The 14,659-nt window shown below is 46.8% G+C and overlaps 1 protein-coding gene across 1 annotated transcript in view; it reads right to left on the bottom strand.

Moving 5' to 3' along the window:
* Positions 1-14,659, bottom strand: part of KLC2 (kinesin light chain 2) — an 854,727-nt gene that overhangs the window by 674,260 nt on the left and 165,808 nt on the right. The window contains exon 8 of the mRNA XM_069644886.1: positions 9,986-10,159. Coding sequence (XP_069500987.1) covers positions 9,986-10,159 — 174 coding nt within the window. The remainder of the gene's footprint in view (positions 1-9,985; positions 10,160-14,659) is intronic.

Genomic DNA, 14,659 nt, shown 5'->3' on the forward strand with positions numbered 1-14,659 from the left:
TTGCCTAGGCAACTCAGTCCAGGGTGCCTAAATCCCCCTCCACTCTTCCTAAATACCCCAGACAGAGTGGCACCACTTTGGAGGGCTTCTGTGGAGAAGCCCGCCAAAAAGTGGAACAAAGGGCTCAACTTGGGTTGGAGTCACAGAAGAGAACACAAACGCCATTTTAGAATCAAGTTTTGGCAAAAAATACCAACCGGAGAATTAATATTAATTAAATAAACCGGCGGTATGTTCGAGGCTACCGTAAATAATTAAATAAAGATAGTAGCCTAAAACAATGGGAAATCCCATAGGAAAATATTCGCGGTTGAATATAAAAAGTAGTATCCACTGCCACCAGCCAAAACTCGATCAGGGGGGACGGAGATGTGCCCCCTCGACTAACAGACCCCGGGGCAATTGAATTGCCCCAGCCAGTACGTCCACAATATGATGGTTTGTACTGGTTCTGTTCAGAATTTAAGACTAGTAAAGTCAATGGTGACTTTACATGCCCTGGGAGACAGTAGTCAGTCCCAGGGTATGGAGTCTATACTGGGGGGTCACTATGACACCCCTGTGTCACTGCACTGAGGGTGCTTTGTAACACACATCACAAAAACACATGAAGCCCTATGGAGTAAAAGACCCCATAGCCCATTAAACACATCTAGATTCAAAGAAACACACTCAAATCATGCCCAAGAGTGAGGGTAAGAGTCTCACTCTTGGCAGGAGAAAAAAATAAACCCCAAAAATCCAGCAAAGCTGCTGGGGGACTCACTAGGTTAGGAAATTCAGCCTAAACACAGAATTCTCCCTAACACTAATCCTGAGCCAAGTAGATATAACAAGTTAGTTGACTATATTAGACGGTGAACAGTCAGTTGGATTGAGAGCCTGTGCCCTGCACCATAACACAAAACGTTTCCATTTCTTAATGTAGCAGTGTCACATGTTAAGTTTATGTGCTTCTTTGAGTATTTCCATGCACCTTCGTTCTAGGTTTATGTGACCAAATTCTATGACCTCAGGAGCCAAGCTGCTAAATTCAGCATCTGAGGGCATGGGTGAAACGCTGTCCCTTAATTCTGGGTTAGCAGATTGTTCGGGCAAGGTAGTTTCATGGAAGGACACATGTACATCATCTGAAGGGGTTTGCTGTGCCCACATGGGAGCTGTCAGGATCATTGTTAATTGTTGCAGGTGTAGCTTGTGGACTATTTTGTTCAGAAGAGTTGTTGGAGGGGAGGAGGGGGGAGGGAGGGGAAGCTTATGCAAATCTCCCTGACAAATTCATCAGGGGTACATTCCCCTTGGAGCCTTTTGGGGGGAAACCTAGACATGTAATCTGGGCATTGTGCATTCTCCAGGGTTGCGAAGAGGTCTATTTGTGGGAAGCCCTAGAAGACCTTGTCTAGCACGTCTGTGTTTAGTCGCCACTCAAACTCTGAAGGTAACATTCAACTCCTGCTTAGCATGTCTGCCAGAGAATTGAAATCCCCTGAAAAATGTTGCTACTAGAAACATGTTGTTATGTAGTGCCCACAGCCAGAAGATGTTCTGGGCTAGATTCGGAGAGTGCCAACCCACCCCCCATGTTTTGTTTATATAAAACAGAACTATGGTACTGTGTTAGGGGAAAATTCTCAGAAATGTGCCAATTCCGCTCTAGCTTAGAGACCCCCAGCACTTTTGCTGAACTCTAGGACTTTTTAATTTTTAACCTGGAGAGAGTGAGTTCCTCTCTCATGTATTTTACTAAATTAAACTGTTTTCTTTTGGTTGTGGGGTCTGACAAACTCCATAGGCATCATCTTTATACATTGTGACACATAGCACCTTCAGTGCAGTGACACAGGGAAGTATTTCAGATTTCCCAAAGGTTTAAATAACTTCTCTTGGATAAACTACTGTTTCCAAGAGCAGTAAAGTGAAATTGACTTTACTTGTATTGTAACCTTCTAGACCCAGCACACACTATCTTACAAAAGGGTGCTGGAGGGGTTACTTAGCATCCCCTTTGTCCAGTTTCGCATGTATCAATTTTATGTTACCCTTTCTACAATTAATGGCTGGTGTCAGTGGTTTACTCTTAACTACCATTGGGTTTTACCGCGGGCGGCGTTCGCAGCTGCAGTTAAGCACCCGTGGATTCCCATTTTGTCAAAATGGCCCTAGTCGTCTTTTTTTCCATTTCTTCTTGGAAAGGTCCTTCTTGATATTTACTCTGCGAGCCAAACCAGGTTTGGTCCCTTTGTTCGTTTTGTCTTTTGGCAGGATTCACGATTGAAGCCCGCCTCTGGCTCCAGTATGTCTGGCAGGAAGTTAGGTAGGTGCCCGAAACTCCCTGTGCTTAATCCCCTTGGTTACAGGAATGCACCGAGAGGTGATTGGTCAGCTGGCTGTCCGGCAAGGACAGCCACTCTGCTGTGCAGTTGACAGCTAGGGTGGAATGAATGGGAGAAACCTGCATAAAAGGCGAGGCTTTTTGGCTTGGAAGGCAGAGTCGACCACTGGACGAAGGAATCCGAAGAAGAACTTGGAAGAGACACGTGCTGCAACTCGTGGACCGTTGGTTTGCCCGGTGAAGACCAGCTGCTGTGCTGAAGCTCTGAATTCGCCTCAACTAGAGGAGAACTGCAAGGACGACTTCTCCCCTTGAGTTGGTGGGACCAATCAACTCCAAAGTGAACTCATTTGGACACCCTCTCAAAGCTAGCTGTACTTCCACTGCTGCTGCTGCTGGAACCGAGTGGATTGCTTTTACGTCAGACCCGGACTTCCCTGATGCAGGACTGACCAAGCCTGAGCCACCTCAACAGAGTGCTGGACCCCAGAAGCAAGGAAAGTCTGAAGTGTTATCCGAGAACCACAGTGTTGCTATTTGCTGTCAGACGCGAGGAGCTGAAGCGCTGAAGTGCCACTGAATTGAAGTTTTCCCTTTGCTGTCACCGACCCGACCGTTGCGTTGCAGGAGTCCCCAGACGTCCTCCCTATTGTCCCCACGACTGAGGCCCAGGAACAAAAGGCTCTGTAAAGCCACACGGGAACAGAAGCCAGCTGAAACCATTTCTTTTAACCAAAGGTACTGTACAGTCTAAGAGAACTTAACTCTCATCTTGTAGCCTTACTTGTTCTCAGTTGAGACCTGTCTTGGTTGCTCCTGTAGAGTTGCTTTCATCTTCTACACCTCACAAGCCTCCCAGTGTGTGGCCCTACTTTGATTCTATTTTTTCTACAAAGACTTCTAAAACATTGTGCAAGACTTTTACTTACCTGCAAGAAGGGTTTTAGCTCACTGACCTTTGCCCAATTGGCATTGGCTGGCCTGGCTCCCTGAATGACTCTCCTCTCCTCTCCTCTCCTCTGATTGTGTGTTTCTATCTTCCTTCCAGGAAAGGGTTAACGTACTTTGCATTGGGGGTGGGGAGGGGTTCAAAAGTACTTACCTGCTTCAGAATATTTGTATGATCTTGTTTTATTCTGAAACCTCTTTACTTTGAAACACATCTCATTATTGATCTAAATGTACCAGTGATATATTAATGTCCATAGTGCTCTAGCTATGCAAGTCTCCTGAGGTTGTAGGAGGTGTCTGTGTGCCAACCCAAATGGGTTCTTGATGATTAAGAGAAACTACGAGTGTGTATTTTGGAGTGTATTTGTGTGTTACTATTATATTGCCCTTTCTGAAGAAGGCTTATTCAAACTGACTGTTAAATAAATTAACAATTGTTTAATCAAGAAACTGTGTGTGTAAGAGTTTATTTGGATACTTGTTATTGTGAATCTCTAACTTCCCTACTGCTCACATTGACCCCTCTTGAGAGAAGCCTGGCTGCTCAGCCACACTACCAACCTGTGTAGTACAGACTTACACCAAAGGTTGGGTTCCTATTGCCAGGAGGTCAAGGTTGTAGTGTACCCAAAGGGTACTGCACCACATCTTGCCTAACATGCTGTCTGAGAGGACTAGGACTGTTTTGCGTGATAACTGTCCTGAAGGATTTAAGTGCTTTGAGGACTGCTAGCAGTTCCAGAAGGTTGGTGAGTTTTCTGGTTAGTGCCTGTGTCTACGCCCCATGAGCAGTGTGATGGAGGAAGTGAGCTCCCCACCCTGTCATTGAAACGTCTGTGGCTTTGATCGCAAGTGCGTTGGAAGGCTTTCCCTTTAGCAGATTGCTTCTGGTCCACCCCTGTAGCGATTGAACCAGAGGATGTAAATGTAAAACCACCACTAGATCGTCACACAACCGGCTTACTTGCAACCATTATTTCGCTAACCACTCTTGCATTGGACATATGCGCAACCTGGCGTGTGTCAGCAGGTACATGCAGGACACCATCATTCCTAGCAAGCTCACTGCCTTTTGTACGGTCACCTGACGACCAGCTACATACTGAGGTGTTTGAAACAACATGTTTGAACCCTCTCTTCGGAGGGGAAGACTAGCCTGTTCGTTTTGATTAGTGCCCTCAGAAACTGCTTTACTTGGCTGGGCACTAGACTGGATTTCTTTTTCGTTTATGGAGAAGCCCAATTGGAACAACAGATTGATTATTTGTTTGGTGTTTTGTAGGCACCTCTGGGGTGTGTCTTTGGTAATTAGCCAGTCTATGTAAGGGTACACTGGAATGCACTGCCTTTACAAGTGGGCGGCTACCACTGCTAGGACCTTTGTGAACACCTTGTGTGCTGATGTAATGCCGAATAGTAGCACTTTGAATTGGTAGTGCTTGTCTCCCAATTTGAATCTTAGGTATTTTTGTGGGCTGGCAACATTGAAATATGAAAGTATGCATCTTTCATGCCCAATGTTACCATGTAGTCCCCTAGTTTCAGTAGTGGGATGACCTCTTGCAACGTTGGCAGCCTGAATTTTTGGTGCTTGACATACGTGTTCGAAGGGCACACGTTCAGCACTGGGCCCATTGTTAGATCTTTCTTTGGAACGAGGAAGTGCACTGAATAGATACCTTAATTCTCTTCCAGAAATGTCACCAGTTTGATTGCTCCCTTTTGAAGCAGAAGTTTGATTTCTTCTTGCAGAAGCATGAAATGTTCAGAGGAGGTGGATGGTGCCGGGGTGTCTCCAGGAACTCTATGGAGTATCCCTTGGCCACTGTGTCGAGTACCCAGTGGTCTGAAGTTATTCTCCCCATTGCTGGGCAAAGAGTGTTATGCAACCTCTCACCGAGAATGCATGGGAGGGAATGTGAATTGGCCTGTCATTTGGCGGCAGGGGTTGCTGCACCTCCAGAGGCTGAAAACCTGTCTCACCCTTTTCCACAGCGAAACCCTATCTGCTGGCATTGGTAGCATGATTGACCCTCTGGGCTGTAGAAGGAGGTACCGGATATTCCTGAGCCAGATCGGTTAGATCTGCTGAAGCCCTGCACACGAAAACTTCGGCACGTATTAAAACACTCCAAAGGTCTGCTTGAAATCTGACCCAGTGTCTTAATGATTACATGTTCCTTCTTGGTAGTCTTCAGCTGTTCATCCATAGCTTTACCAAAAAGGAGTGCCTTCCCAATAAGAGCTACCTGTTGTCTCATCAGTTTGTATGTCAAAATGATGAGCTGCCTTTTTTAGCAGGTCGTAATATAGCAGTTGCTCTGCTATGGGCGAAGTATGTCCACTCTCCACTACTGTGGTGTCAGTTGGATCTATAATGGTGATATCCTGATCCTCCTGGTCTTGTCGGTAGGTATCGCCAGGATCCTGATCAGGATCATCCTGATCAGTGACCCAAATGTCCTGTTCTACTTGATCAAACTGTAAGTCTCCCTGCTGAGACGCCCCCCCCCCCCCCGAGAGGCCTCTCGAGTCATGATAATAGGGTTAGGCGTGGGTGACAGAGGGCTTTGGGGCTAGGTAGGTTCCATGGGTCCTGGAGGTTGTTCCACAGATTTTGTGGAGTAGGAACCCTGCTCATGAAATCCACAAAGAAAGATATTTTCAACATGGCTTCCTCACATCTTGCTTGAGTCCATGGGCCTCATTATAACTCTGGCAGCAGCCGTGCCTGTAAAACAGGCACGGCTGGCGCCAGAGTTGCGTTTTACCGGCACCCGTCAATGAGGAATTATTGGGTAATTCCGACATTGCCGGACCCGGTTATTTCTGCATTGCCGGGTGCCAGCGCCTATCGGTCCCCATTTGAGCCCCATAGGGCTCAATGGGAATGGAGACGTTGGATGCACCGGCACCGTTCTTGACGGTGCCGGTGCATCCGACATGCTGCACTCGCGGGTCCCACTCTGCCTGCCAGGCCAGACCTGGCGGGCTGACAGGCACCCGCAAGCACAGCTCGTAGTATGGGGGTCCGGGACCTACAGTACCGGCATGCTTACCGGTACCGTAGCTCCCGGACTGCCATGCTTATAATGAGGTCCCATGTCCCAGTAAGAGCTGGATCTGCTGAGAGGAACACCACCACATCAGGGTTTTTCCTGGGGGTTTCAACTGGGCCAACCTTAGGACAGTCAGCCGTGGGGGTATCCTTTGGGCTTTCCTCTGGACGCTTTTTGTGAAGGGACGATGAAAGAGAAGAAGGGTCTTCTTCATAGCCTTCAGAGGCACCACAAGCCTGAACCACAGCAGGCTTTGTCAGCAGTGGATTGGAAGGTCGAGATACGCCTACCACTGGCATGCAGCCTTCCTTCAGCGGTTCCAACGAGGAACGGCCCTGGGGTGTATGCTTAGGGGTAGGCGTGTGTGCCATCGTCACCAGAGGCCTTCTTCATAGCTACGACTGCTTTACGAGGCTAGGGACAGGCATGTGGGAACCGGAGGATCCCTCAGTTATGTCTTTGAGCACCGAATCGGGACTCCAAGTGATCATGGGGAAGGCAGTGGTTACATACGTCTTTCCAAGGGAATGTCCGATTGCACTTGGGGCAAAATTTAAACGGAGTGCGGTCCATAATGAAATGTGGACAAAGAGGCAGCAAGACAAAGGCAGTAGGGGCTGGGGATGGGGGCAGGCATTCTCTAGACAGAAAGGATCAGTCCCCACCCTCTCTCCCTACTAGTAGGCTGAAGCCAGGTGTAGGCCAAAGCCTGTTGGAATGAAGGTGTAGAGAAGGTTCCGAAGGTCAGCCGTCAAGAAGAAACGTAGATTGGTAAGCGGTAGTTTAAATTAAATGGAATGAAATTCAAAGTAGCTTTTGCTATGCGACTCCGCAATACACAATTATCCACGATGGCGGAAAGAAAATCTGAGGGACCACGACGCATGAGAGATCATGGTTACATGGTACATCACACTAGGGGTAGTTTACAGACACGCCCTGTCAACGTCCCTTTTTGAACTTCGAAAAACGTCATGTGCAATACTCTGCAGCTTCCACTAGATATCAACCTATACAAAGCATGTCATTCTAAGCAGATCCACAAGCCTCAGAGAAATATATATATATTTATACATATATACATATATACACACACACACACACATGGAGTGACCATCTCTTCCCCCAGACACTAACACCTTTATGGGATATGTAGGGGCTAGGTTATCTGATAATCCTAAAACCCCTTTAATAATGACTACTTAGCTTCTGACCCGACCTTTTCCAATCCCTATGGTAAACGATATAGAGGAGTAAACCGATCCACTAGGGGATTCCACAGTGTTTAACTGTGACAAAGTGCACAGAGGAGGTGTGGGGAGGAGAGAGAAAGAGAGAGAGAGAGAGAGAGAGAAAGGGGAGAGAGATGAAGAGAGATAAAGAGAGAGATAAAAAGAGAAAGAGAGAAAGAAAGCGAAAGAGGGAGAGAAAGAGAGAGAGAGAAAGAGAGAGATAGAAAGAGAAAGAGTGTCCCGGCTAGCAGTGAGCACTGGCAAGTTGCAGCAAGGCACAGCTGACTAGCAGCTATGAGCGGTGGTGACAACGAGAAGCCACATACCTGCACCCAGCGAACGGGACAGAATAATGGTAGACGACTGACACCGAGTCCAGTTTACGAGTCGTGTAAGCCTCTCAGCGGCAAGAGGAAGGCCAAGCAGACTCTACAGCCTTACAAAGGAACACCGCCCAAAATAATCAGGTACGCCCCGGCTCCAGTGGGACAGCAGGCAGGCAGCAAGGCGAGAAAGAGAAAAGAGCCCCAGAATATGGCAAAACCGAAAGAACCCCAGAGTGGAGAATAAGAAATAAGAGAACCAGAAGGAATGAAGCCCCAGAGTGAGGAGAGAAGGAAGAAACCCAGTAGAGGGGAGTGACAAAGAGAAAACCGTCAGATGGGGGAGAGAAGGAAAATACCCCATAGTGGGGAGCAAGAAAGAGGCAAACCCCAGAGAGGTGAAAGAAAGAAGCAATCCCGGAGTAGGGAGTGAGCAGGAGACAGGTCACAGAGGGGAACGAAAGAAGAAACCCCAGAGCGTGGAGCGAGAAAGAGAGAAACGCCATAGTGGGGAATGAGAAAGACAATTCCAGAGTGGGGAGAGAAGGAATAAATCCCAGAGTGTGGGAGAGAGAAAGGCAGACACTTGAAGTGGGAACTGTGAAGGAGGAAAGCCCCAGAGTGGAGAAAAGACAGAAAGAGTCAGAGTAGGGAGTGAGAAGGAACAAAGCCTCCCTGGAGTGGGGAACAGACTAAGAAGACCCAGAGAGGAAAGCAGGAAAGAAGAGTCTCCCTCAAGGGAGAACGACTGAGAGACACCTAGATTGAGAAGAGACACCAAAGAGGCCAGGGCTGGAGTCCCAGGACAGCACTGCAGCATGACCCAAACTGGGTGATTGGAACTGTAAAGATAGGCCAGGACCAATGAGAAGGAAGGATAGGGTTGGGGGGTCAGATGTCAGCAGCCATACCTTTCAGTGGGTAGATCCCAAAAGTTTCTTTGATGTCTTATTTTGTTACCAGAGATAGGGAAAGTGATTAGGTTAAAGTAGGATTCCGGAACGAGAACTGTGTTTATGTTTAGAAGTCCGGACAAGCCCCCTTTTACGTGTTTCTGTTCTAGAGTGGGGCTTAGATCTACAGTTTTAGGGAAAGATTAGTCTTCTTGTGACTTTTAAAATATTAAATGTCTTGGAGTGTGTAGGCAGAGGTGGGGGTGGTGGGGCAGGGGTATAGGGCGCCCCCATAACAGGAAAAAAAGTCAACAAAGGTTTAAAAATAGAATGATTTAATCACATAGAACTATCCCACTAATGGAGTTGGTCAACAGAAGACTACCAGCCTCCACAACCCCCAGTGTCCCCTTTCAGCCCTTCCCAGAACCCTTGGTCCCGCTTACAGCCCTCCGACCGCCCCCCCAATCCGTTTACTGATGCATCCCTTTCCAACCCCATAGTACTCCTGGCTCCCATACCAGTCCCCAGAATCATTACCCGTCCCCAGAGACATGCCCCGCCATCTTGTCCCCAGAGCTATGCCTCCAGTCTGTAGATCCATGGCATCCCCTCCCCCTGCAGTACCTAAAGCTGTGGGCAACACTTCAGTCTCTGAAGCTAATGGAGCCCGCCATCCAGTACCTAGAGCAGTGGCATACACACCTTTTTATGCTGACCTTCCCCTTGAATATTAAATATTGTTTGGGGGGCCCACCACCAAATGCTGGAACTGCTTATATTTTCTATTAAGAGCAGCCACTGTCCTCCCTTTTTAAAAAGCCTTACGCTCCACTGGACTTCCTCCGGGACATGCCCCACAGTTTGAAGACTAGACAGAGCTGTCTCCAACTCCCCTGCAGTCCCTAGAGCAATGGGTGACATCTGGGTCCTAGAACAATGGCACCCTCTACCAGCCCAACACACTCTCACATTCCTCTGGCTCCCTGATTCTTGGCATTAGAGGCGCTCCTCCAGGCTGGCAGTTCCCCTATTCCCAGACTTGTGACATTACATTATGGAGCCCCTGGATCATCTTGCTTAGAAGTCCTCCCCTTGGTCTCTGGATTAAGATTCTCATTATCCTGCACTACTTCAAATAACCTTCTATAACAGATCGTAGCGTCCCCTCCCAACAGCATCGGTCCCCGCTTACCAGGTTATTCTTTGTCTTGGCTACATTGGGGTCTTCAGGTCCCAGCTTGGACTGGTAGATCTCGAGCGCCCGACGGTAGTAATACTCCACCTCCTCGTACTTGCCCTGGTTCTGGCAGAGGAGTGCCAGATTATTCAGCTGCTTGGCCACATCTGGATGAAACTTCCCCAGTACCTGCAATGTGATCAACGGAATGAGATTTGAAGGTGAAAAGCACAAACAGGGGCAGGTTACCACCTGAGATAGGCTGTATACATCTTGAGCAACAGGAATAACCGCTCAGTAGTGGCTCGTAGGACAACAATGTAAATAGGAGGACATTACACAGGTATATTTACAAAATGGCATCCTTCATGTTTAATGAATTATGCATATAAGCCAATCTATTGACCACACACAATCACTTGAATAAGCAAAAATGCTTCAATTTAAAATATGCAAACACCTCAAAATTATCCTTGGCAGGTTTATCAGATTGGGTGCAAAAATTGCACTCAGGTAGGTCCTTAATTTGGGAATAGATCGAAGTGTTAAACAATAAAGTTGTTTTTCATGACAGTCAGGTCTGTCAACGGCTTTAGAAAAGCACAGAAAACCTTTGTGCATGCAGTAACAAATCTATTAAATGATGTTCAATACTAAAGAAACGTTTCTATGCAAAATGTCGAAGGATCAACAGAACACACACAGATCATGCATGAGGTTCACTTAACTTTGTTAGGATGGGTTTGGGGTCAACTACTATGAGGTTAAGTGTTCCAAAGCAAAATAGGATATTCTTCTCTACGAACAATCGAACCAAATAGTGGCAGGATGGGTACACTGAGGAAAGTTTTCTCTAGAAGCAACTTTTCATCCATATGTTAAGTACCCTAAACATTTTGCTTTTGTTTTACACTCTGTCCTGACTTTTTACAGTGCAGTGAAGCCTTCAGCTTCCCCCCACTGGCCTTTTGCTCACATGTTCTGAGGAAACTGACTATTCCTTCAGGCTGTCAGTGTTGGGAAACTAGGTTTTCCTTAGTCTTTTTACTTTGCTGCCTATTTGGGTAACTTTTATAGTTGGACAATGCATCTTCCAATGCATTGCAATGGGGTTTCTTTTGTGTGATGGTAGACTCCACTCAAGGGATTTTTTTGGTTACCTAAAATGTGCTAAAGGACAAACTGGTGGCAGCAGTTCGTTTTTGGTACTTTTTACTATATTTCGGGTTAGCCTCACTGCGTTTTCCCTGTTGGACTACCAACTGTGGCTAGTGTTCTACAATGGCCGTGTCAGAGGGATTTCGTTTGTTCCTTGGCCATCTTCCTGCCCTTTCAGGTCAGGAAAATCCTTGTACAGTCATGCACTTGCTAGGGAAAGAAAGGTTTCACAGGATAGTGCAGGGCGTGTGTTGGAGGACCCAGGAAGTGGGTTGGGACTGCCTGGTCCTAATCCACAACCTGGCTCCAGAAACTCTGTTATGCATATGTGCATGTGTGGCGCAGATCTTGCCATGGGAGGGCTGAGCCTGATCACTCACCTGACTTTAGATAGGAAGAGGAGCCCTGCAACCATTACAGCAGATCTGAAGGAATCAAGTATCCTAACAAGCCGAGCAGACGAAGGGTGCTCCTTAAAAGCACTTGACAAGGCCTGGCAACCAAATACTGCTGTCAGAGAGGACCTGCTTGGCTAATGATTTCGAAAAGGCCTTAACTGGTGTTCCAACACTTTGCTTCCCAGCACTTTTGGGTCGCGAGATAGAAGGCTGCGGTAGACCGCGATAGCTGAATACGGTGACGGCCGAAGAGTAGTTTCCTACATCAATTCCAGTGTCCTGAGCCGTGCTGCAGTAGTGTCTTTCGCATTCTTCCTGCGGAACCAAGTGCACAGTTCCTGTGATCACCTGGACTGGTCTGCACCCGCAGCGTATGGGCATCTGGGAACCAAAAGGAAGGCGAGATAACTCGCCTGTGGTGACCAGGTCCGGACCTGCCAATTCTGGTCCAAAACCGAAGCAAGCGCAGTGAGTAGTGAGGATAATTACCAGTGGCCTCATTTAATCCAAAGAGTTTTTTTTATCTTTGGGCTGCATTTTGTCATTATTTGGTTTGGGTAGTACTTGCTGTCTAAAGTCATCCGAAAGCTGGGAACAGTTTTGTTAGCAATAACAGATACCTACTGGACTTTTGAATCCTTCCTCACATCTTCAGAACACTTCTAACTTTTTCCAGTCTCCGAAAAGTATTGTAACTTTGTGAACTTTACGCATTCCTGTGCGCTTTCATCTTAGGGCTGGACATCTGTTAGAAAGTCCAACTAAGGGCTTCATAACACCATATCTGAGGCAGTACAAAACTCCACTCTTAGTATAAGGCTGTACCCACTGTGAACATTTGGTAGCGTAGACAGAGCAGTCATGGTGTATTTTAGGAGGGAGAGAGGGCTGTAGATCAGTAAAAGGAAATTGTAGCATACATATGGTCCAAAGAAACACATGCACTATGTACTGTAAAAATAAAGGGTTCATTTAAATACTAGTAAGCCAAGATAAATCTTAGGGGAGTAAGTAGTGTAACCAGGTTAGGTATACTTTTAGAATACAATAAGTTAAACAAGGGCAGTAGACCCTATTGGTCCCAATATAAGTGTTAATTCAGTTCTGACCAACTTAATTAGATCAACACTGATACAAGTCTATCTTACAGCATGTACAACTCTTCTATCAAAAATGGATACAGTTACAAACCAATGTTACTTTTTAGACCACTGTTCAGAGGCAGTAACTTAACTTGTATACTTTCTAGAAGGGCATTAAGCTACTCATGGACAAGTAAGAACCTAGTGAAACTCTAACCCAGTAACAAGTTTCAGTATCACTTTAACTTGTATCACGCGCCCTTGTCATGGAGGAGAAAAAGAAAGACCAACACTGTCTTTTGTTCTCCAAATTGTAAAATTTTGGGTTTTTTAATTGTGCAATTTATTCAAAACATTGCCCTTTAGGATGATCCTAAGGGCAATGTTTTGAATCAATTGCACAATTAAAAAACACTGTTCCACGGTTTCAGGTTTACTCATCTTCTTACTCCTGGTTTGCTCTCCTGCCAGGATATCACAATTCGGTTTCTTGGGTGCAGGCTCCTGGTTTACTCTCCTGCCAGGTTTTTATATCCGTTCATGGGTCAGACTCACTGTTTGCCTGGTTCACAATCCTGCCAGGGCTTTTACATTCTCTGCTCGCTCTTTCTTTCTTTCATACAAGAAATAAGGCTTTTCCAATATTGGGTCAGCGACCCTTTCTTAACACTGGTCGTAATTGTATCAATGTAATTTTCCACGTATTGGGTCACAAGCCTTTCTTAATACTGTTTGTACTTGTATCAGTCTTTCTTTCCAAGATTTGGGTCACCGACCCTTTCTTAAAACTGTTCGCATTTGTATCATTTCATCCAATTACTTCAATTGGGCTTTCTCGCGCTATTAATGATAACCGAGACTCGGTCTGAAGTGCTCCAGTAACCCACTTGCTCTCTCTGGGCTCATCAGGCAGCTTTGACGTTCCTTGCGTCCTTCCGCCTTCTTCTCCATCGATTAGCTGACTGAGGGTGGGTACTCGTTAGCCGTTTTGCTCCCGCTTTATCTTCCTTTGCTTCTGCCGGCTCCAGCTGCATATAGCAATAAACCTGTGACCTTCTTCTGGCCCAGTCTCTCTGCAGGCCGTTCTCGTCAGTCTCTGTACTGCCTTCCTCAGTGTGCTCACTTCCGGCATTCCAAACAGCGTCCACACAGGCTGCGTCCTGCTGCAGTCTGCCACCCACTCAAATTCTGTTTAGATGTGTGTGTTTTAAACTTCCCGCCATTAGTTAATACTTTCCAAAGACTAGAACGCTACGTTGGCTTACCACTTCTGGTCATCCTCGTTGTTCCATCCCTCTTCCTCATCTCAGTACTTAAGAGGGGAGTGGGGGGTAAGGTTGTTGGTCAAGAAAACGTACAATTCTTTATCTGCGTCGCAATAAGCAATACAGGTATGTTGCAAAGGTACATGGGTGTCGTTAAGAATAAGATCTGAAGGGGGGGGCGTGGCCGGCAGGCGACCGATGGGCAGCTTGGTCCACGAGGTTCGCGCTGTAGCAATCCTGCTTTTTATCCTAATTTTGGTGACACCAGATGGATCGGCGGCCAGATCCGTGTAGCGGAAGGTGTGGAGCAGGGAAGGCTGCCCTGCGGTTGCTGTGGGGACTGGGGCTCACTGGCGAAACCTCAGAAGGAAGGTGGCGCAGAAAAGTGACAGATGCAACCCAAGATAGCCGCCTCACTCAATTGAAGCAGTCCCGACCCGTAGCGAGTAGGCTGTGGGAGATGTTGCACATCGGAGCGGCTGGACTACCCACTGTATAACACGTAGCTACCAATTGGTGAAACAATTGGTTCTCCCGGAGGTGGGATTACGTTGGGAGTTGGAATCATTGTGCTACACCAGGGGGGTCCAATTCATCACTCAGTGGAGGAGACATTCCAGTATAATGTGGAGAGGGCACTCGAAGGAATTGAGGAAGGGATAATATTTTGGAACCAACTACACCTGTCCCTAATGGGCAAGATTGCAATATGCAAAATGATCATCCACCCTAGGTTGCTCTATTTTTGGACAAACATCCCACATGGCCAGACCACCATTCATCTAC

This window comes from Ambystoma mexicanum, chromosome 2p (genome assembly GCF_040938575.1).
Source record: "Ambystoma mexicanum isolate Mex_15411 chromosome 2p, UKY_AmexF1_1, whole genome shotgun sequence".
Taxonomy (NCBI): domain Eukaryota; kingdom Metazoa; phylum Chordata; class Amphibia; order Caudata; family Ambystomatidae; genus Ambystoma; species Ambystoma mexicanum.